Below are 20,142 nucleotides of genomic sequence, written 5' to 3' on the forward strand. Positions count from 1 at the left end.
CTTTTGTTCTTTTAAGATACAAATTAAAGGGAGCTCTCCCTCAGTAGGATTCAGTGACATGACATTCCTTTGTTCATACTGTCACCCAAGTAAAAAGGTCTCCTTCCAGATCAGTGTTCTCACATGGAGGAGGAGCTGCCGGGCAGGTCACCCTGCTGAGGCTGGACACCTGGCATGGGCACAGGAAGTGTGGACGGATGTTCAGTGAGTGGACACCTGGGGGAAACCAAGGCACGGAGGCCCCGTCCGGGAAGCGCTCCCTGATTCCATGTTTTAGGAAGGCTGTTAGTCAAGATTTTTCCCACATTCATGCCCAGATTCCGTTCCCGAGTGAAGACGTTTGAACAGTGGATTTGTGAAGCACCCAGTCTCAGCAAGCAGCCCATCTCGTGCAGAAAGCCAGAGAAACCCTGAGATCTCCAAGGCAACCGCATGCCCCTGCCCCGCCAGGCCCACAGGCCCGGCACAGAAGAGCCACAGGGCCACATGGATGTCCCCTGGGTGAGTCATACCTAGGATCTTCGGTACCACTGCCTGAAGAGGTTTTTCTGTGAAAACAAAATGACCACTTTGAAGACAGTGGAACTCCAGATGGGCCTCTTGACTGACACCCCGGAGGCCTGGTCCTGGGCCAGCAAGAGCTCCGCTGGCTTTGGATGTGGTCTGAGTGTGTCCCCCAGGGCTCACGCAGGAGGTTTGGTCCTCAGTGTGGTAAGAGATGGCAGGGCCTTTTAAGAGGTGACGCCAAGAGGGAGTTCACTGCTGCCCCTCCCCATTCTGTCTGGCTTCCTGTCTCACCATGTGGCCTGTCTTTCCTGTTCACTCCTGCCATGCATGATGCCATCCACCATGATGGGATATAGCCCAGGGGGTCTGGATCAATGGGGTTAGCTGATCTTGGATTTTCAACCTCCAAAACTGTGAACAAAATAAACCTCTTTTCCTTATAAGAGACCCAGTCTTAGGTACTTTGTTACAGTAACAGAAAACAAACTAAAACAAGGGTCCTGCTGCCCTCCACCTCCCTCACTGACTGGTGTGAATGAGGTACCTTCTCCTATAGGAACAGGGAATCCAGCAAGGGGCAAGGGGGAACCAGAGGAAATGCTCCCCAGAGACTCAGTCTTCTGGGATGCCTTTAGGGTGTCAAATCTGGTGACACTTGCCCACAGCCAGCTTAGCATTTCCCCAAATCCAGCAGCATTTTGTTTTCAGTGAGTAAAACAGTAACTGCTTTGAGGCCTGGGAGGTGCCCCTGAATGCTCTTTTGGACTCAGGGTCATAGGGGAAAAAACGCAAGAAGGAAGGAAAAGGCAGCAGCACGGTCACACTGCAGGTTCTGGGGAGACGTCTGCGGGGGCAGCACTGGCGAGTGCAGGGACGGCCAAGCCCTCCGGGATTTGACCCATTCTGGAAAAGGACAGTTGTGTCAGGCACTTCTCAAGTCCTGGGGGCAGGAGGACAAAGATGGAGAGGTCGGAGGGGTCCCGGCTGTGGACACTCAGAGCCCACATGCCTGGGAACACCTGGCAGTACTTCTGGTTGTCATGCCTGGGGTAGGAGAGGCTCTGGGCACTGAGTGGAGACCAGAAATGCCACTCGGCGTCCTGCAAAGCCCAGGACAGCTCCTGCCACACGGAACAATCTGGCTGCAAACGTCAGTGGTGTGGAGGTGGAGGGTCCTGCGTAGCCCGATCACTCTCAGGACCGGACACATAGGAAGGTGGCGCCAGCCCCCTGAATCCGGGGGTTCCCACGGGTGACCCGCCCAGCCGTGGGGGCGAGTGTCTGCAGGGGACTGCTCTGCACTGAGCAAGCGCAGACCCTGCTGTCGGTGTTCCTGAGCAACCAGCAACGGCAGTAGGTGCTACAGTCGTCCAGGGATGAATCCGAACCTCTGCCAACACCGCGCCACTTACACGGGGCCTTGGGCATCTGTTCTCGGGGGTCCTGGAAGCACCCCCAGACACCGGGGGCTGACTGTATTGAGTCTGTTTCACCGACGAGGAGGCCGAGGCAGAGAAATGAAGGAGCCTCATCAAGTCGTACCCAGAAGGGCAGGGAGCCCAGCCCCAGGTCCTGCTGTCGACTGCCCTGCCACTCTACCTGACGCTCACGCGGGGAAGGGTACTCCAGGGGAGAACTGCCCGCCGGGACGTGCCTTTGGCCTGGCGTCCGTGCTGGCAGGAAGGGGAAACGAGCTGACTCCACGCTTGGAGCAGGGCGTCCTGCATGCCTCCCTGGACCTCAGGGGCTCCTCCTCACTGAGGAAGTCAGCCCATTGAAACAGAGGCCTCTGGGCCTCGATGGAACGTTCCGAAAGGATGACTCTTAACCCGAACTGGGAAAGAGGGAGCGGGGACCGAGTTTGAGACTTAGCAGCCAATCACACGTGGGGTGCAGGCAGGCATTTCTCAAGCTTTGCCTAATGATCTAATGGGGTCTGTTTCACAAGTAGGGTGGAGAGCCATTCAGTACGAAAGGTAAATGTCAGGTTATATCAAGTTTCCCTCTTGTGTGACTATGGACTCTCGTTGAAAGTGGTCCCACTGAAATCCCAAGGTGGGTTGTTGATCGTTTGAACTGGGGACTGAACCCAGGGAGGCTTTACCACTGAGCCACACCCCCAGTCCTTTTTATTTTTTGTTTTGAGGCAGGGTCTCACTGAGTTGCTGAGGCTGGTCCTGAAGTTGTGATCCTCCTGCCTCAGCCTCCCAAGTGGCTGGGATGACAGGCGTGCATCACCCCTTGGTAAAGGCCTAAGGTTTTTTTTGCTCCATCCAGGAAAGGGCTCAGCTCAGACTCCACCCACCTGCAGTGGACTCTGGGGCCCACCTCCTCTCATTCTGTGATGACCCCCCAACATCAGGCCAATAGACACCGAGAGACTCGGGGGCCTGGGAGGTTCTAACCTGGGGACGAAAACCACATTGTGCAGGTAATCCTCAAAGGTCTTCCGGAACGAGGACTCCTCCAGCTCCTTCAGGATCTGAGAGTCCGTCTTGGGGCAGGAGCAGCATTCCCCGGCCGAATCCTCGTACTCGCTCTGATTGTGCTTCTGAGAATCCTCGGACTCGAAGGGCGGGGACCACGTGCGCGAGGGCAGCTTCAGGCCTAGAGGGCACAGAGCAGGGGTTCAAGCCTCCCCGAAACACACACCGGTACAGACAAAGGGGCCTTCTCAGAGGGGCTGGGCGTGAGGCACAGGGCCTGGGGTCCAGCTCCACTCTCTCTGGAGGGACGCGCAAGTGTCCACTGGGAGAGCACGTCAGCAGGACACCACCATCGCATGGCTGGAGTGTTGAGAAACCAGGAAAAGCCTCCACACTCTATAACAAACCAGTAAATTGGTATATCCCGGGTCAGATGGCAGAGCAGGCCCTAGGGTGTCTGCAGGTGCTGTTCAGGAATGGTCTCAGAGAACGTAACCGCTGAGCGGATCTGAATTAAGGAATAAGCCACACGTCACTTGATGGAAAGTGATTCCGGTGGCACAAGGAGCATGTGCAAAGGCCCTGAGGTAGGGATTTTCTTGTCCTATGGAAACTGCAAGGGACCAATGTACCTAGACTGGGGTAAGGGAGGGGACAGTGGGAGAAGGGCTGTCACAGTGAATGAATGAAATCGATCCATCAGCCATGCCAATGTAAAGTCATGAGAAGGTAAAGCAGAACTCCACACAGAATTCTAGGGCGTCGACTGGAGAATTCAGAAGTCAGACTTGACCAGTAGTTCCCACCCAGCCTGGAAACCTGAGGAGTCACACCTGGACTGGGGGTGCCCGCGAGTGGAGGCCAGGGATGCCGCTCAACACCCTCCAATGCTCGGGAGGGCCCTGTCCACAGAGAACGGCCAGCCCCCCTTGTCCACAGTGCCACGGCCCAGGACACCATGAACTAAAGGCCAGAGAGAAGCCCGAGTCGGAAACCATTCAAAGCAGCCTCGGAAAGGGAACTGACAAGAGAAGAAAAAGTGCCCACGTCCCAAGGTGGTGGTCCTAACATCACTAAATGGCTTCTTTTAAAGAGCCATGGCCGTCTGCGTTTTATCCCTGAGGTCACTCCTGGGGGGCTCCTGCCACCCACACTGAGCGCAGCCGGGTGGACGCTGCTCCTCAGGCAAACTCCAGCCCCCAGGCTGCCTGCTGAGCAAAGGAAACCCCGTCCCGCCTCCCCTGCGCTCTATCACTGGAAGCCCAAGAGTTGAGGCGGGTGACGATGAGGGGGCCACACCACAGACATGAAAATCAAAAGGGTCCTAGTCAGTTTCTGGAGAGGAAGGGACATTTGATGGGACCCAGGTGTGGTCCCAGGAGACTGGGTGCCTGGGGTTCTTCTGAGATCACGAAGGGAACACGTGAGTTGGAAGCGGGGTGGGCGCGGGGCAGGGCGGCCTGGGGAGCACCTCGGGACCCAGCGTGGAGTTCTGAGGCGGCTGGTGGCACGCAGGCGCCCTCCGCGCCTCTGAGCTGTGCACCGAAAAGGGTTAAAATGGTGAATTCTATCTTAAGTCCACAATTTTTTTTTTTTTAAAGCACACTAACAGGAAGCGACTACTGGTCACGGGAACTCATTAGTGTGTGTCTGCGTCTGTGTTTTAAACTGTCCCAAAGAAAGTCGAGCCACCGTTTTCACCATTTTGCAGTGCTGAGAACAGTGGCAGCAGGTGTCCTCACAACGGAGGCCGCTCGTCACAAAGTCCATCTCTGGAGCTTCCCCGTCCTCCCAGCTGCAACTGTCCCCCACCCCTCTCAGCCCGACTCGGGCACCTCCCGGGAGCGGATCACACAGAATGCATCCTCACTGAGTTTACTTTTAATTGGAGAAATTCTTTGACAATACACCTAAAACGATGCTCAGACTGTCACGTGGTGATCACAGATTTAGACTCACAGAATAATAGTTGTTGCTCTTTAAAAAAAAAAAAAAAAAGGAAAGCTTTGGCGTTGCCAGTGGATACTGGAAGACAGAGCGCAGGGCGAGGAGCTGAGCAGAGGGCCAGCTTGCTCGGAGTTATATAAAGCATCCAGGAGATAAATCAGTTTGCAATCCTGGGCTCAGGCAGGGATGATGTCAGAGGCACACATATAGCACATGATCTGAGAGCTGGGACAGCTCCCAGGGATCAGCTGTCCCCCGCCCCTGCTCCCAGAAAGGAGGCAGACTGTCAGGGCCGGGTGTCCTGGCCAGCGCCCCGGAGCAGGGCAGGGGATGAGCCAAGAGCAGACCGCGGCTCCCACTCCCCCACCGGCCCCTGCTCCTCCAAGGCCACGGGCTGAAAACACTGCAAGAAACCAACCAACCAAGCACTAACTAAAGAGGAAAAGGGTCCTTCAGTTTATTTGGTGTGGGGATTTAAAAAAAAAAAAAGCCCATCCTGGGCTCTTTTGAAATGTGCATTCCTGTGGAGCACAGCCCCCGTGGAACGCCACCAGGGCTCTCTCTTGTCCCTGCAACCCGGCAGCCAGCGTTCAAAACCCGAGGACTGGATTTTGAAGGTTCTCATCACAAAAATGGTAAACGTTTGAAATGACCCACATGCTAATGACTCGAATTTGATCGGATACATGTGTCGGAAGTCACACTGTATCCTGTCACTACAGACAATCGCGACTATCGTGCATTCACAAAAATCAGAACTAAACCCAGTTTTAGAGCATTTTTAGCTAGTGCAGCTAGTTTGAGGCTTCCTATAGCTCTCCATTTTTCCCTCGGATGGAGGACCTTGAAGTAAACAGGATTAAAGACTGAAAAAACAACTACCTGTCTTAGCAGAAGGCACAGGAGCAGAGAGAGCTGACTGCTCCTTGCCGACCCCAACCCTTTAAACCCCCGGCGTCCTGGTGGCGCCCGAGTCCCTCTCTGGATTGGCTTGAGACCTCGCAAGCCCGCCACACAGGGTGGTGGCGGGGACAAGGGGAAAAGGAGAAGCCCCAGAGGAAGACGGTGACCAGACATGACAGACACCAAGCACGGGGCAGAGAAAGGCGTCCTTGGGGACCGCAGTGGGGTGACTACGTGGAGTGCCAACACAGGGAAGGAGCAGTGTCCTCTGGGAACCCTGTGCTACCTGGGGCTCATGTTGGACAGAACATCACCGTGTGGTCCACGAGTGTATCTGGTTTTGACAGAGTCTTCTGAGTGTGTAGTTGTGTAGTGTTCAAAGATGTGAATGTGCTTCTGTTTAAGAGAGAACGTGTGTGTGCGTGTGTGTGTGTCCATGCACCCTGGGAAGCAGGAGGAGGGTCCTCCATCCCCGTAAGTGGCTCGTAGCACAAGGGGCCGGCCCTGCGCTCACCTTTGAGACAGTAATCCAACTCGTAGAGCTCGCTGTCTTCCTCCTGCCTTTCCCAGTACACCAGGTAGTGTGTGATGTTGCCGTTGGGGTCCGAGGGGGGCTTCCACTTCAAAATGATCTGAGAGGAGGAGTTAGAGACCGAGATGGGATCCAGGGGGACGGAAGGATCTGCGGGAGAGAGGAAGCGGGTCTACAGTGAGGACAAGCAGGCTGCCGGGTGGAACCCAGGGGGCGGGCACACCCAAGTCACAGGACCCAGAGGATGTCGCTGCGGGATTATTTAACATCAGAGGAAAGCACCAGCACAAGGAACCCCAGCCAGGCCGGGCGTGGGCCACCACATCACAGTCCATGCGTGGCCATGTTCACCCGTCCACGTCATGAGCATTGATGGAGCTCCAACGCATGCCCAGCTCCGGTCCAGGCACTGGGGAGATGCTGCTGGGGAGAGACAGGACCCCAGGGAGACCACCAGACTCATGCTTTCTGGTTAACACTGGCTCCAAACTGAACCTGGTCACTGGGTGAACTTGAAGCCATTGGATCAGGTCATTGAACTGACATCTGACAGCCCCAAAAATGCACCAGCCTCAGTCTCCCCAAAGCATTCCCCTCAAAAATAGAGGTGTCCTCGGGAGCTGGTGGGGGGAGGGACACTCAAGGTAAAGGCCATAGAGTGGGCAGAGGATCTGGAGGCTAATACGTCCAGAAACTAAGCTGGCGGCATCGCTGGGAGACACGGCATGCGAGTGGACCAGCCCAGGAAGCCAGTGTCGACTTCAAAGCTTGGACTGTAGCCCACAGGGCAAGCTTGCACTCTCTGTCCCGCAGACACTGGGCCGGACCAGGCTATGTCACGGGAAGCCATCGCTGCATGGTGGGACACGAGCAGACTCCCTGGTCTCCCCTGCTGGCCGCCAGCCGTCCCCTCCCCAGCTGGGACAACCATGGCGCGGCAGACTCTGCCAAGCGTTCCCTGGAACGGCTCCCGTGGGAGAAGGACTTAGGTTTTGTGAAGCTATAACTTGATCGCTGAGAAACATTCCAGTAAAAAAAAATAATACTAATGAATTAAAGTGGGAAGAGGAAAGAAGAGGAGAAACACAACCACAATGGCAAAGTGGAGAAGCCGAGGACAGACAGGCATTCTTTCTGGCTCTGTGAATGTCTGAAAACTTCACAAGAGACTGAAAAAACACACGATCGCCCCCTTATCTATGGATGATGGAGTCCCCACCCCCAGCAGAGGCCGGAAGCCAGGCAGCACTGAGCCCTGGAGCCCTGAGCACGCTGTGGTTTCCCTGTACACACGGACCTAGGGTAGAACTGATGTACACATTAGCCACAGTGGGAGGTGGACGACGGTCACAGAACACTTATACCACTGCTCTGTGATAAGTTACTTGAAAGTTATGAATGGTTTATTTACGGAATATTCCTTTGAATGTTTCCGGACTGCGGTTGACCTCACATGACAAAACCCTGGAAGGCATGAACCGCAGGGAACGAGGACACTAGGTTCCCCCCTAAGGAGGCTGTGGCTCCACACCGTCTCCTGAACGCATCGCCCTCCGCACCCGGCTCCCAGAGAAGCAGGGTCACGGCAACTGCTCCGTGTAGGACCTGGAGGTGTCCCTCTTCCCCACCTCATGACAACACCACGTTCACAAACACACGTACTGGTGGCGTCTGTCTGCACGTAGATGATGTCGCTCTTGGCCCCATAGGTCCGACGCTCATCAGAAAAGGTGACCAAGGTCTTGACGAAGATGGCATACTGGGTCCAGGGCTTGAGACCCCGCATCAGCCACCCAGGGTGGTGCTGGGGCTTGGGGTCGTTGGATCTCTGAGGCGGGTCAATGTCCACCACGGTCCAGCTGTTGGAGCCACATGCATCCTGCCCGTCGAACTCGGTCACGTTCTGGTAAGGGCTTTCGAGACAAAGGAGAAAGAAGGCGGTCACCACCACACGGCCATTGCTGGACGTCCACTACCGCCTCACTACCCTCTGCCACAAGGTGAAATGACATGGAGCATCCCGAGAGCAAGGAGCCGCCCTGACACCTCGGTGACATGATGACAGCCCCTGACTCTTGGGGTTCCACTCACGATTTTCAACCGTATGATGGTGCAAAGGTGAGATGCATTTACTCTGAATCCGAATTTTGATCCCCAAGGCCAGCGACACGCAGGGTGACACCCAATGACGCCGGGCAGCTTGCAAAGGCGAAGGGCAGAACCGCAGCAGCGTACCTTGCTGCTGAGCTCGGACGTTCGGGAGGTTGGCGTGGCTGCTGCCTTTTTTGACTTACAGTGTTTTCCACTCGGTTATCAGAATGTGATCCCATCACGAGAGGAGGGACATCCATAAGAGCAGCAACTGGCCCATGAATTAGGGATGGCATTTCATAACAGACTGGCACGTGACACACCTTGAGAGGTGGGACTTTGATTCCTATTGCTCCTCTGCTGCCTCCCTTACAAATCCCAGCCCAAGTCAGACGCAGTGGCTCACACCTGCAATCCCAGCAGCTCAGGAGGCTGAGGCAGGAGAACTGCAAGATTGAGGCCAGCCTTGGCAACTTAGAGAGGCCCTAAGCAACTTGGTGAGAATCCTGTCTCTAAATAAATAAATAAATAAAATGAAGCAAAATGAATAAACAGGGCTGGGCACGTGGCTCAGCAGTTCAATCCCTGGTATCCAAAAAAAGGTGAATCAAATTTAAGAATCCCAGCCCAATCACATGCTCAAAATGCTAAGAACCACACGCGAGACGTGGCTTAATGCATTCCGAATTTTCTGAGGACAGGAGCTTTCTGGAGACAGATGGTGATGACACTGTCTATCACGGTGGATGTACTTGATGCCACAGAACTGTACATTTAAAAAGGGCAACAAGGGTGAATTGTATGTGCTGTCCATTTTGCTACAATAAAAAGTCTTGGGAAAGAAATTTAAAACCTACTCTTCAGACTGCACCCCTGGGTTCCTCAAGATGCCTGATGTGTCAGTTAACGGGCAAAACGCAAGAGTGCTCTGGAGAACTGGCAGATCCACCGCCTGCAGTCTCAGTACTCGAGAGGCTGAGGCAGGAGGATTGCTCGAAGCCAGGGGTTTGAGGCCAGTCTGGACAACACAGCTAGATGGTCTCAAAAAAGGAAAAAGACACTCCAGACCAAAGGAAAACTTTCGGCCTCGATTTCAGGCTTTTGACAAAAGGGGGTGTCATTGACTTTGCCTGCCATCGACTGGTTAGATAGTTAAAAGGAACCTAAGGTATTTAATTCCGCAAGGAGGAAGAGCACCCGGGGGAGGTCTAGCACCCACCTCCACCCCACACAGGACTCGCGAGCCTTCTACTTACGCCTCTTTGTAGAAGAGCATGAATCCTAAGAGGTCCCGGAAGTCAGGGGGCCAGTATGGCTCCCATTTCAGCAAGATCTTGTCGAAAGATGTCTTAATGAAAGAAAATTTAAGTAATTCATTTTCACCTAGAAAAGTTCAAAAAAAAAAAAAAAAAAATCAAGCTACTGCTGTAGCGAGTAGTTTCCGGTCAAAGCTTGTGACCCCACACTTCCTGGAGGGCTGCCAGAAGGGAGATGTCAACGTGCTGTCCCTCACGGGGTCTCGTCCCTGCAGGAGCAGAGCACGGCTCTTGCCGAGTGTGAACTGGGGGAGGCACTTGAAGACAAGCGCAGGTTGTGCGACTTGGCACCTTCGTGCCAGTCAATTAGCTGACCAGATATTCAACTGGATAAGGGCAACAACTGAATAACCCCAGCCTGCATCCACCTGAGCGGGACAACCGGCCCACGGTTATCTAGACAAGGACTTTTCAAAAGTAACGTTCTCCCAGATACAAAGTCACCCTGCGCATGGGCTTGCAAGCTGACATGGCAGAAGATGCGACTTCTCGCGTAGACAGACAAGTGCCAAATGACTTTGACAGACTGTGGACCAATAAACCTTGGAAAGACGCAGCTGAGTCATTCCCCGGGCCTGGGAGGCTAACTCCCTCCTGCCCTCCACCCTGACCTGACCCTTGCTGGACAGCGTCCTGCCTAAGGAGCTAATTCCCCAACGGGGACAGGGACAACCCCCAGCTGCACCAACTGCGGAGACAGAACCCAGCACGCGCTCCTGCCTGGCCTGGCTCCCCCAGTCAGCCTCCACCCACGGCTGAGCTGGGCAAGGTCTGCTCCTCCCAGTGCCATGCAAGACCTCTCCAGACACCCACTGCCTTAACTTCGCAGGGGCTGCACAGGGCCTCTCAGGGGGGCGCCGCTCTCTGAGGCCCTCCCGGCCCCGTCCCTTCCCTCTCTCTGCTCACAGAGGGGAGACCCGCCTGCCTGCTTCTCTTCCCTCTCCCCTTTTATTTCACCGGCATTGCCCTCACTACCCTTTCCATGCTCCCCACTCTGTCTCAATGTTGTTTCCCAGAGGACGCAGATGGACCCAGGCGTGATATCCACACTGGACCCTCAGCTTCAGCACGAAGTCCCAGACTTCCATAAGGAGGTGCCACCCACCCATGCAGGCGGGCGGGTGGGCAGTCGCCTCTGCTGCACCTCCCAGCACCAGGCTCTGAACCTGGTAGGACGAGCACAGACGAGCGTGGTACCACACCTGCCTAACGCCTGCAGGCCAGCGAGGTGGCCAAGGAAGGGCAGCTGCACCCTCTGCCCCATAGGCTGCAGCCCCAGAGCAGCACAACTTACAAGATGCCTGGTCCCCGTTGGTCTTCAGGGCGATGTCGTTCCTCTCCTGGCGTCCCTTGGTTCCGGAAACTTCTTCCATCTTGTGAATCTCCGACAAGCAGAGTTTGGGGTTATAGTGGAAGAAGAGTTTCCCCTGAGTGATGGTGAGGTTGTGCTTGCTCCAGTCCCAGAGCTGCCTGAGGTTCTGGTTGTCCAAGGCGTAGAAAGAGTAGTTCCTGCGGAAACAACACATCCCGGTCGCCCAGCAGTCCTCCTGCTCGGCTCCACGGCGGCAGGGGGTGCCTGGAGTCCCCTCGCTCAGGGCTACAACCCAGCGCCGGCCACTTCTGAGGCACAGACTCGGTGGATACTGAATAAGGAGATCTGGGAAGCAGAGGTCGTTTTTTGTGGCTAGGAGGGTGTCTGAGCTCTGTCTTGGGGGGAGGGGAGGCAAGAGCATGGCGGACTGACACTGGGTCTTGCAGGGAGGAGAGACTGAGACAGAGGCCTCAGAGCCGAGAAAACCAAAGTGGCCTGCCTGCTCGGCCGGCAGGTGACGGGACACCGCGGGAAGCAGCGGTGGGCCCAGGCCTGGTGTACTGCCGGCCAGACCGACAGCAAGAACGTGCACCTCCTCACAGGAAGCCGGGCCCTTGGAGGTTTATTCTCTATCGGCTCCGTGACCGGGTTAGACCTGTGCTTTAGAACATCGGTGGACCGCCAGCAGGGGACGAGTGGGAGCAGGAGACCGTCTGGACCCACAGTGTGATTCAGAAGCCATCGCCTCTGTCACCTGGCTACTGAGCACCTGCAACGGGGCCATTCCAAACTGTCCTACAAATGGGGAGCTGCAGGTGTAAAATAGCTTCTGGATTTCTTTCTTTTTTTTTTTTTTTATTGATTCCATGTTGAAATAACATTTTGGATATAAGGGGCCAGGAAAATTAATCTCACCTGTTTCTTTTAAAGTTTTTAAAGTGCAGCTACTGGAACATTTAAAGTCCCGTATGTGACCTGTACTAAGTCCTGCTGGGCTCCAGCTCTGGAAAGCCCAAATGGGAAGCACCAGAACGACCCACATGAAACACCCGCGCTCCAGCGAAAAGGCGTCAGTGATGGCCATACACACAGAAGCAGGCCCACATACCCGATCTCCAGCGTCTCTCCTCGAATCAAACGCAACTTCCGAAAGAAGGACAGGGACACCAGAGCGTAGGATCGGCGGATTTTTAGATACCCTGAAATTTCTTCAATGAGGCCGAGGTTGGCCTCCAGCTCAGCGGCCAGGTTGTCTAGGGAGCAGAGATAGCACCATGAGATCTCCTTCCGTCTCCCCCGGGGGAGTTCACGCTCGCTGCGAGGGGTTCAGACAAACCACCTTCCTCCTCCCTAAGTGGCCAGGCATGCCCCAGCCTCCATCCTCTCGCCTGGGAATATCACCCCAGACATCTGCCTGGCTTCGGCCACCACCCTCTCAAAGCTCCTTCCCTAGACCAGAAACTTCTTCAAACAGCAACCTCCTTTCTTCTCTATTTCAGAGGCTAGCAAAGGACAGTCCATCCAGCCTGTTTTACAGACAGAGTTTTATGGGAACAGAGCCATGCCCACTGGCTGAACTGTATGGATGACTGTTTCCATACCCAAATCGCAGGGCTGAGTTAGGACCAAGATTATGCAGCCCACACCGCTAAATACAGCCAGCCCAGGGCATCTGTGGGCTCCAAACCTGTGGACTCAACCAACTGAAGATCAGAAGAATTGGGGGGGGGGGGAATTCGTGCACACTGAACGTGTGGGGGTGTTGTTCTTGTCACCACTCCCTGGATAACATGGCCTATCAACTATCTGCATGGCACGTACATCAAATAGGGATGACCAGTCATCTGGAGAGGATCCAAAGCCTACAGGAGGCTGCACCTAAGTTCTGTGCAAACAAGGAGCTTGAGCGTCTGTGGATGTGGGGATTGATGGGAGTCCTAGAACTAATGCCTTGGATACTGAGGGACCCTCTTCACTACGCGGCCCTTTACAGAAGAAAGATGCTGGCTTCTGCTGCTTTCCCTACCTGTTGTGCTGGTCTTCGTGGCATTGCCCAAGGCTGAGCTTGTTCTACGCACCAATCTGCTTATTTTTAAAGCCACCCAGGCCAGGCATTTGCCTTGTCTGCTGTGATTATTCGATCAATGTTTTCTGGCGAAATTAATGTACAAGAGAATACCTTTTCACCAGAGAGCATGTCTGGAAATATGGTCTACAATAAGGCATGTGGCTTATTTGTTAAAAAGGCAGATTCCTGACACGCTAACTCTCAACTTGGAAAACGAGAATTCCAGAGTAGATGGGGCCAGGCACTGAGCTGCCCGTTTCAAGTTCTGAGGCAAACTCCTGGCATGATTCTGCTAGTGACGGCCACTGAAGGGTGCTCCCAGATGACCTCAGAGCAAAGCTGTTTCCACCGCTCACAGGGAGCACGCGGCCCGGCTGGCTGCCACGCCCCACCCAGAGCACTCACTGCCCCCTCGAATGTTGATGATCAGGCTCCCGTTGACTACGGTGCAGCCGCGCAGCTCCTGGGCCGACGTCACGGAGTCGATGGTCTTCTCGCCTTCTAGGAGGTGACAGACCTTGGGACAGGGGCCCAGGCATGGGGTGCACATCAAGCTGAGGTTGAAGCAGAGAGAAAGAGAGGGGTCAGGGCACACAGGGTCCCCCCACCTGGCACAGCAGGCCACAGGCTCCACAGGGACCCAGTGACCCATGCTGTTACCCTAGCAGGGTCCCTGACCTCGGCCCAGGAACACTGGAGGCCAGATGGGGTGCCCTGCGACTCTGGGCTCTGCTCATTCAATGCCAAGGGCATCCCCTCCCCAAGCTGTGTCAACCCACAATGTCCCCAGACATTGTCCAATGTCCCCTGGGTGGGAGGGCAACAAATCATCCCCAGGTAAAACCCACCGCCAGAAGTGAGACTGAGGTCACCTCCCCTTAGTGGCAGACTCCAGAGCGTGACCCAGAAGCTAGAGGACACACTTGTATCCCAAAACAACAGGACTCACACTTCACCCCAAAGTGGCAGCACAACTTCTGCCACACCCCAGGGTGATGGATCGGCTCGGCGGCCCACGGAGGCAGGGCCACGTCTCAGCCTGTGGGTGATACCAGAGCAGTGGACGTAAGGCACACGAGGGTGATGGAATTTAGGGAATGGCCTGAAGAGGGGCCCATGCCACTGTGTCCAAGTGGTAGGACTGAGGTCATGCTCCAAGGACACAGGACGCTTGCTGTCCTTGTGGAGTTTACTGTGACCACTTTGTGTCTAAGAGAAGGTGACAGACAACCCTTGGCATCGCCTGCCTGCAGCATGACACCCTCAAATGTACAATCCCAGGCGTCCTTTGGGAGTCCGCCTGCCCTTGCTCAGGATCTCTGAGGTCAGGACTAGACTGCCAAATTCATGCGCGACCCAAGCAGGGTGCAGGACGCAGGCCAGGCTGAGCATCAGCTTCCGCCATCCTGGGAGCTCAGAGGCAAGTATACAATCCAAGGCAGCCCAGGGAGGGCTTCGCTAGAACTTCCTGGAAGGAGAAATTATCTGCTTCTGGAGTATCTGAGAGGATATTCCATCTTGCTGGCACAGGACAAAGAGTGAGGGAGAAAGGAGAAGCTACCTGGGTTGAAAAGAGAAGAAAAGAAAAGAAAAGAAAAGAAAAGAAAAGAAAAGAAAAGAAAAGAAAAGAAAAGAAAAGAAAAGAAAGGAAAAATGGAGAGCAAAATAAAAGAGATAGAAGATGGAAAGAGATTGATTGTGTACATGAGTTGAGCTCCTGGATGCAGCTGTGCCTGAAGCAGTTCCCTAAACTTTTTGGCTATGGGTACCAATAAATTCCTTTAATCTTGCCTAAGTCAGTTTGAGTTTGGGTTCTGTCACATAAAACCACCAGATTTCCAACTGGAGTCTCAAAGTCTGTTTTCTTATGGGTAAAACAGACAATGATGACCCCTAACAACATAGAAAATAAAAACTGGCATTTATGCTCTGATGATCACTTATTCGTGTATCTTTGTTCTACTATTATTTCCACATCTCTGTGGACGCAGCACTTCAGACCGATTTATTTTTTTTTTACTAAAGAATACAATCCTCCCCCATATGCACAGGTCTCACATCTGTGGATTCAACCAACCAAAGACAAAAAATATTCAGGAAAAAAAAATGCACCTGTATGGAATACATACAGTCTTTTTTACTTGTTATAATCAGTGAAGAGTAAGCGACCTGTTATACATGTGTAAATTTCCCTACATCTAGAAAAATCCAAAATATTTGTGTTGTCAGCATTCTGGATAAGGGCTGCTCCGTCTTGTACCAGACCATTTTATACAAGGGACCTGAGCAGCCACAGTTATGGGTCTCCAGAGGGTCCTGGAATCAATCCTCCAGGGGTTCCGAGGGGTGACTACACGTGTGGTCTTTGTCCAGGTTCCCAGCACAGGGCTTCTGGAACTCTCAGGATTTTCTGAACGACAAGAAACGCTGTCAGGAGCTGGAAGGTGGAGGTGACTTGTGGCAGGCCCCAAGATACCCTCAGGATGGGAACCCATCACTGGACAGACCACCCACGTGAGCAGAGGGTTGGAATGTCCAGTTGCCAGACCTCCAGAGAGAGCGAAGGGGCTGAGTGTGCAGTCCAGGCACGTGGCCAATGCCTCCCTCCGTCAGGCCTACATAATGAGACCCCAGCAGATTCTAGACCGAAGCAGAGTGGAGTTCCCTGACTGATGGCCCGTCACATGGATATGCCAGAAGGTGACAGGCTCTGAGTCCACGGGCAAAAGCTGGGTTGCCCTGCCTTGGCCTCTCTCAGACCTCAGCCTCTGCGTCCTTTGTGGTAAAACTGCAGCCAAGGGTTTATGTCAGTTCTGAGTACTTCTAATGAATCACCAAACCCAAAGCATTTGTGAGAAACCCCCTATTTACAGCCAGTTGTCAGCGGCGTGGGTGTTCTGGGGACCCCCAGAATATACAGTTGGTTGTATGTATAATGGCGGTCTTGTTGGGGACGGAGGCTTGACCCCATGGAGTCTGGTGCTGACCACAGGTGGTCAGTGACAGAGTTGTGTGCAGTAGCCCCAGATGGTCAGAACAGCTGGGCAGCACACAGAGCAGCAACCACATGTGTGGGTTCTTTCATTGTCTCCACACCTATGCCACAGGCAGGGCTTTGAGCCTGGGGTTGGCAAAGCACAGCCAGGGGCCAGATCCAGCTGGCCACCTGTTTTTGCAAATACCGTTCTATTGGACACAGCCACGCCCCTTGGTTACACAGCGCCTGGCCTGCTCTTGCCCTGCGGAGTCTGAGCTGAGTCACGGCAATGGAAAACACGTGGCCCTCAGAGCTGAAAGTAAAGTATGGACTACCTGGCTCTTCGCCAGCCCCTGCTCCCTGCTGTGGGGTCTCAGAAGTGAATAAAGCAGAGCGCAGCTTTCCTGGTGGGGAACAGCGAGTGGCCATGAGTTCTTTGCTGTTCTTGTGGTCTTTTCCACCAGGAAGGGCTGATATCCCCCTGTGGAATCGTGGCTTGGCTGCGTGACTCTCTGTGGCCAGTGAAATATTAGCAATTGATGCAGGTAGAGGCTCAAAGAGCTCTTGGAGTTTGGGGCCTGTTTTTCTTGGCTACTAGGGTGAAAGACCTCAGGGAGAGAGGCCCCAGGTGACTGAGAGAAGTGGTCCTAAACCATCTGGCCATCCCCAAGCCAGCCCTGGCCAGATTGAGCTGCAGTCAAGCAATAAAACCATGGAATGCATGAGTCAGGGTTGCTTTACACCCCTAGGCACCGTGGTGACTGGTTACACAGCAAGAGCTGACTGATGTCACAAACTTCATGACCCAGTGGGGGACAACAGATATCAGCTGGTGAAAAATGCTGTAAGAGTTAAAATGATGGGCCAGAAGCAGGCAGACAGCCCGTGCAGACAGGGAAGCAGTCTCCAGGCAGGTGACTTCTAAGTTACAACCTGCAGGACAGACAGAAGTCGGCCAGCCAGGGTGGAGGGGTGAAGCATTCTAGGAGAGAGAGCAGCCAACACCCAGGCGAAGCGGGAAGAAGGCGCCAGGCTGGAGGGAAGGCCCAGGGCTACAGCAAGGCCAGGCCCCAGGGATGGAGCCAGATTCGAACCTGTGGGGTTGGAGGCGGAACATTGGAGGCTGTGTAGGACCCTGGGCAGCGGCCGGAGTGTTGGGCCTGATCAGATGGCTGGCATTTTAGAGCTCCCAGTGAGGGCTGGGGAGGCGCAACTCAGTGGTGCAGCACTTGCCCATAGGTGTGAAGCCCTGGGACCCGTTCCTAGCACCTCAAAGAAGAAAAAAGGTTACTCTGGCCAAGACAGCAATGACAGAAGCAGGGCAGTGAGCACAGAATGTGAAAGGTGCCTGGTGCTGCAGGACGGAGGCGCAACCGTCCAGGAGGGCGCTGATGAGCAGGGGTGAGAAAACGGGAGGATCTGGCATATCTCCCCCTTCCCAACAGACACCCCACACGCTCGCCAAGTTTCTGGGTCCCCTCCTCTCAGGAAAGCATACCCTACTGATCCACCGGGTGCTTTGGGGTGACCACAGATGGGATGCATTTTGATCAATTGATGTCATTTCCCAGAACTCTGCTCCAAAAATACTAAGAACCACGTCCCAGATAAGCCACCCAGAATGGAAAAAAAAAACATATCTGGCCCTCTTCGATATCAAACCACATTAGAAAACACAGCAGTACTAAAAAGCCTTCCATAAAATAAGAGCTTCAGAAATAAAAATATTGTTAAAAAAATGTTTTAACTATAAAGAAAAATGACGCTGCATTGTTATTGGAAGCCCACACTAGGCCCCAGCTGTCAGGGAGGTGCTGGCCATTTCTTAGAGGGGTGGCTTGGGCTTGCCTTGTGTGGGTGGGGCTGGGATGGAGCCCAGGGCCTCCCACCTGCTAGGCCAGCTCTAACCCCTGAGCCACACCCCTGTGCTCCTCAGGGTTCCATTCTGTTTTAACACACCGTCAGTGAAGGCATCAAAAAAGCTGCTGCATTTCTCAGGCCTTCCATCCAGTGAGGGGGGAAATGCCTTTTATTTAAGTCAAGGTCTTTTAAACGAACATCTCCCCATAAGTCATCAATGCCCTCTCTTTATTTCATATGGGGGGGGGGGAAGCAGAAATGAATCAAAAGGAATATGTTCATTTTCCCAACCTTACTGTTAAACTGACCAGGACAAAAAAAATTGTTCCATCCAAGCAAGCAAAGGTGATACAGAGGCCTATTTTCGGTCAGCAAGACCACTTGAGGTTTTTTTTTTTTTTTTGCACATCAAAAATGAATAACACAAAACACATTGTACTTTCAGGTTTCATAAACACTAAGGAAGGTTCATAAGGACTGAAATAAAGATTGTTTTCCTTCCTGCCCTCTCCACTCAGGGAAATAAAATTTCCCACCAGAACACTCTCGCTTGGCTAATTCTCAAGTCTGAAGAGGAAGATTTTTACGTAAGCAGGTCAGCCCAAGGCCACCCGACGTGCGTCTGTTTCTGATTTGTTTTTTTGTGTTGTTTTGCGGTGGAGATTTTTTTTTTTTTTTTTACCCCTCAACACAAAAACCAGGAAACAGATTTTAAAACGTGGTTATGGCCCCAGACACTAAAATATCTCACCTTAGAAACGAAGGACACAGACCCAGAACCCATGGCATGTGTAGAAAATCTGGCTCACGATCCAAGAGAAAGCCCTGCTGTTTCCACCCAACTGGGAGGAAATGGTTTGCGCTCTCCTTCCAAGAAAGCAAAGGCCCAAAGGCCGGGAATGCCGCAGAAGGCGGTCTCTTCCTCCCTGGGGCATTATTTTGGGCGGATGCCACACTCTGTCTAGCTCCACACGGGGAAGATGTGGAAAACCTCAGTTATATCCTTGGCATAACAAGGAAGCAACCACATCGGTGAGGACCTCATGGAGGATCCCAGGGGAAATGAAGGACACCTGCCTTGATGTCCCCGCTAGCTAAAGAATGGAGTGTAAGACACTGGAGATAGGAATCGCCCAGTTCTTTAGAGAAAATGCTTGTTCACTCCTGCGCCAGGGCCCAGGACCAAAACAAGGGGCAAAATGTCACCTAAGAGATCCAAGCGTGTCCCGGGGCAGAGCACTCCGCAGCCGCAACCTCGCTCATGGCCAGGGACCTTTGCTTTGCATGCAGCATTAACAGGCAAACCGTCATCACCACGCTTAGCCATGTTAAGGGTGTTAAGTATGATCGACAGCCCCACGCTCCTCCCCTCTTGGCCCTCCCCCTCCCCTACCCCGAGGACTCACTTGCTGGAATTCATGGTGTACCCGGAAGGACATTCGGGGATACATTTGTTGTTGTGAATGACGTACTGGTGGCAGCCCTGCCTCCGTGAGTTCTTGCATCTGTTGTGCAGGTCCTGGCAGAAGCTGAAGTTCACACAGCGCCAGTCTTGGAAGTGGTAGTAAGGGGGCGGGCAGGTCTCCACGCACCGGCCGTCCAGGTAGAAGTTGCGGCAGGCAACGCACTTGGTGGGGTCGTCGGGCTCGGAGCAGTTGCCCAAGCACTCGCTGTGACAGCAGAGCCCTTCAGCGGTGCAGCCGTGTGACTTACAGATGGTTGGGCAAACTGGAGGGAAGAAAGCACAGCTGGTCACTGGCTTTGCTCACTTTCTGTCTGCACAGGCAGCGGTTCCGGACCGGGGAGTGGAAGCCAAGCAAAATAATAACAAAAACAGCCACAGCTCCACACACCCGCCTGCCAGGCACCTCCTCTGACTCCCTGAAGCTCCAGAACCAACGAGAGACTGGAATATCCAACAACCACGTGGGGTGGGGGTTCAGAGAGACCCTAACTTTAAAACATCTGCCAATTTCCAGGGTCCATTTCAGGTCACCCACAGGAAGCCACTGAACATAGAGGTGGCAAGAGCTACACGGTAGCATCCCATTAAATACTATTTCCAATCGTAGATATAATCTGTATCTATTAAAGATACAAAGTAGTAAATAATCTCAAAGGCACAAATAACGGAAAAATGCAGTACTAACTAGTGGCGAAGTTTGAGGACTTACAATTTGATGGTAGGTTTATACCATCTAAC

At 53.6% G+C, this 20,142-nt stretch overlaps 1 protein-coding gene across 3 annotated transcripts in view; it reads right to left on the bottom strand.

The window, feature by feature from the left end:
- The window catches only part of INSR (insulin receptor), a 123,620-nt gene that overhangs the window by 22,891 nt on the left and 80,587 nt on the right, over positions 1-20,142 (bottom strand). For 2 of the 3 annotated variants that reach the window (XM_079116205.1, XM_079116204.1), the window contains exons 3-11: positions 19,346-19,667; positions 13,508-13,656; positions 12,143-12,287; positions 11,017-11,231; positions 9,663-9,789; positions 7,978-8,228; positions 6,298-6,465; positions 2,913-3,114; positions 513-548 (exon numbers count right to left, since the gene is read on the bottom strand). In XM_079116205.1, coding sequence (XP_078972331.1) covers positions 513-548; positions 2,913-3,114; positions 6,298-6,465; positions 7,978-8,228; positions 9,663-9,789; positions 11,017-11,231; positions 12,143-12,287; positions 13,508-13,656; positions 19,346-19,667 — 1,615 coding nt within the window. The remainder of the gene's footprint in view (positions 1-512; positions 549-2,912; positions 3,115-6,297; positions 6,466-7,977; positions 8,229-9,662; positions 9,790-11,016; positions 11,232-12,142; positions 12,288-13,507; positions 13,657-19,345; positions 19,668-20,142) is intronic. The other variant, XM_079116206.1, reaches the window with a different exon arrangement.

Source organism: Sciurus vulgaris (assembly GCF_902686455.1).
Source record: "Sciurus vulgaris genome assembly, chromosome: 16".
Classification (NCBI taxonomy): domain Eukaryota; kingdom Metazoa; phylum Chordata; class Mammalia; order Rodentia; family Sciuridae; genus Sciurus; species Sciurus vulgaris.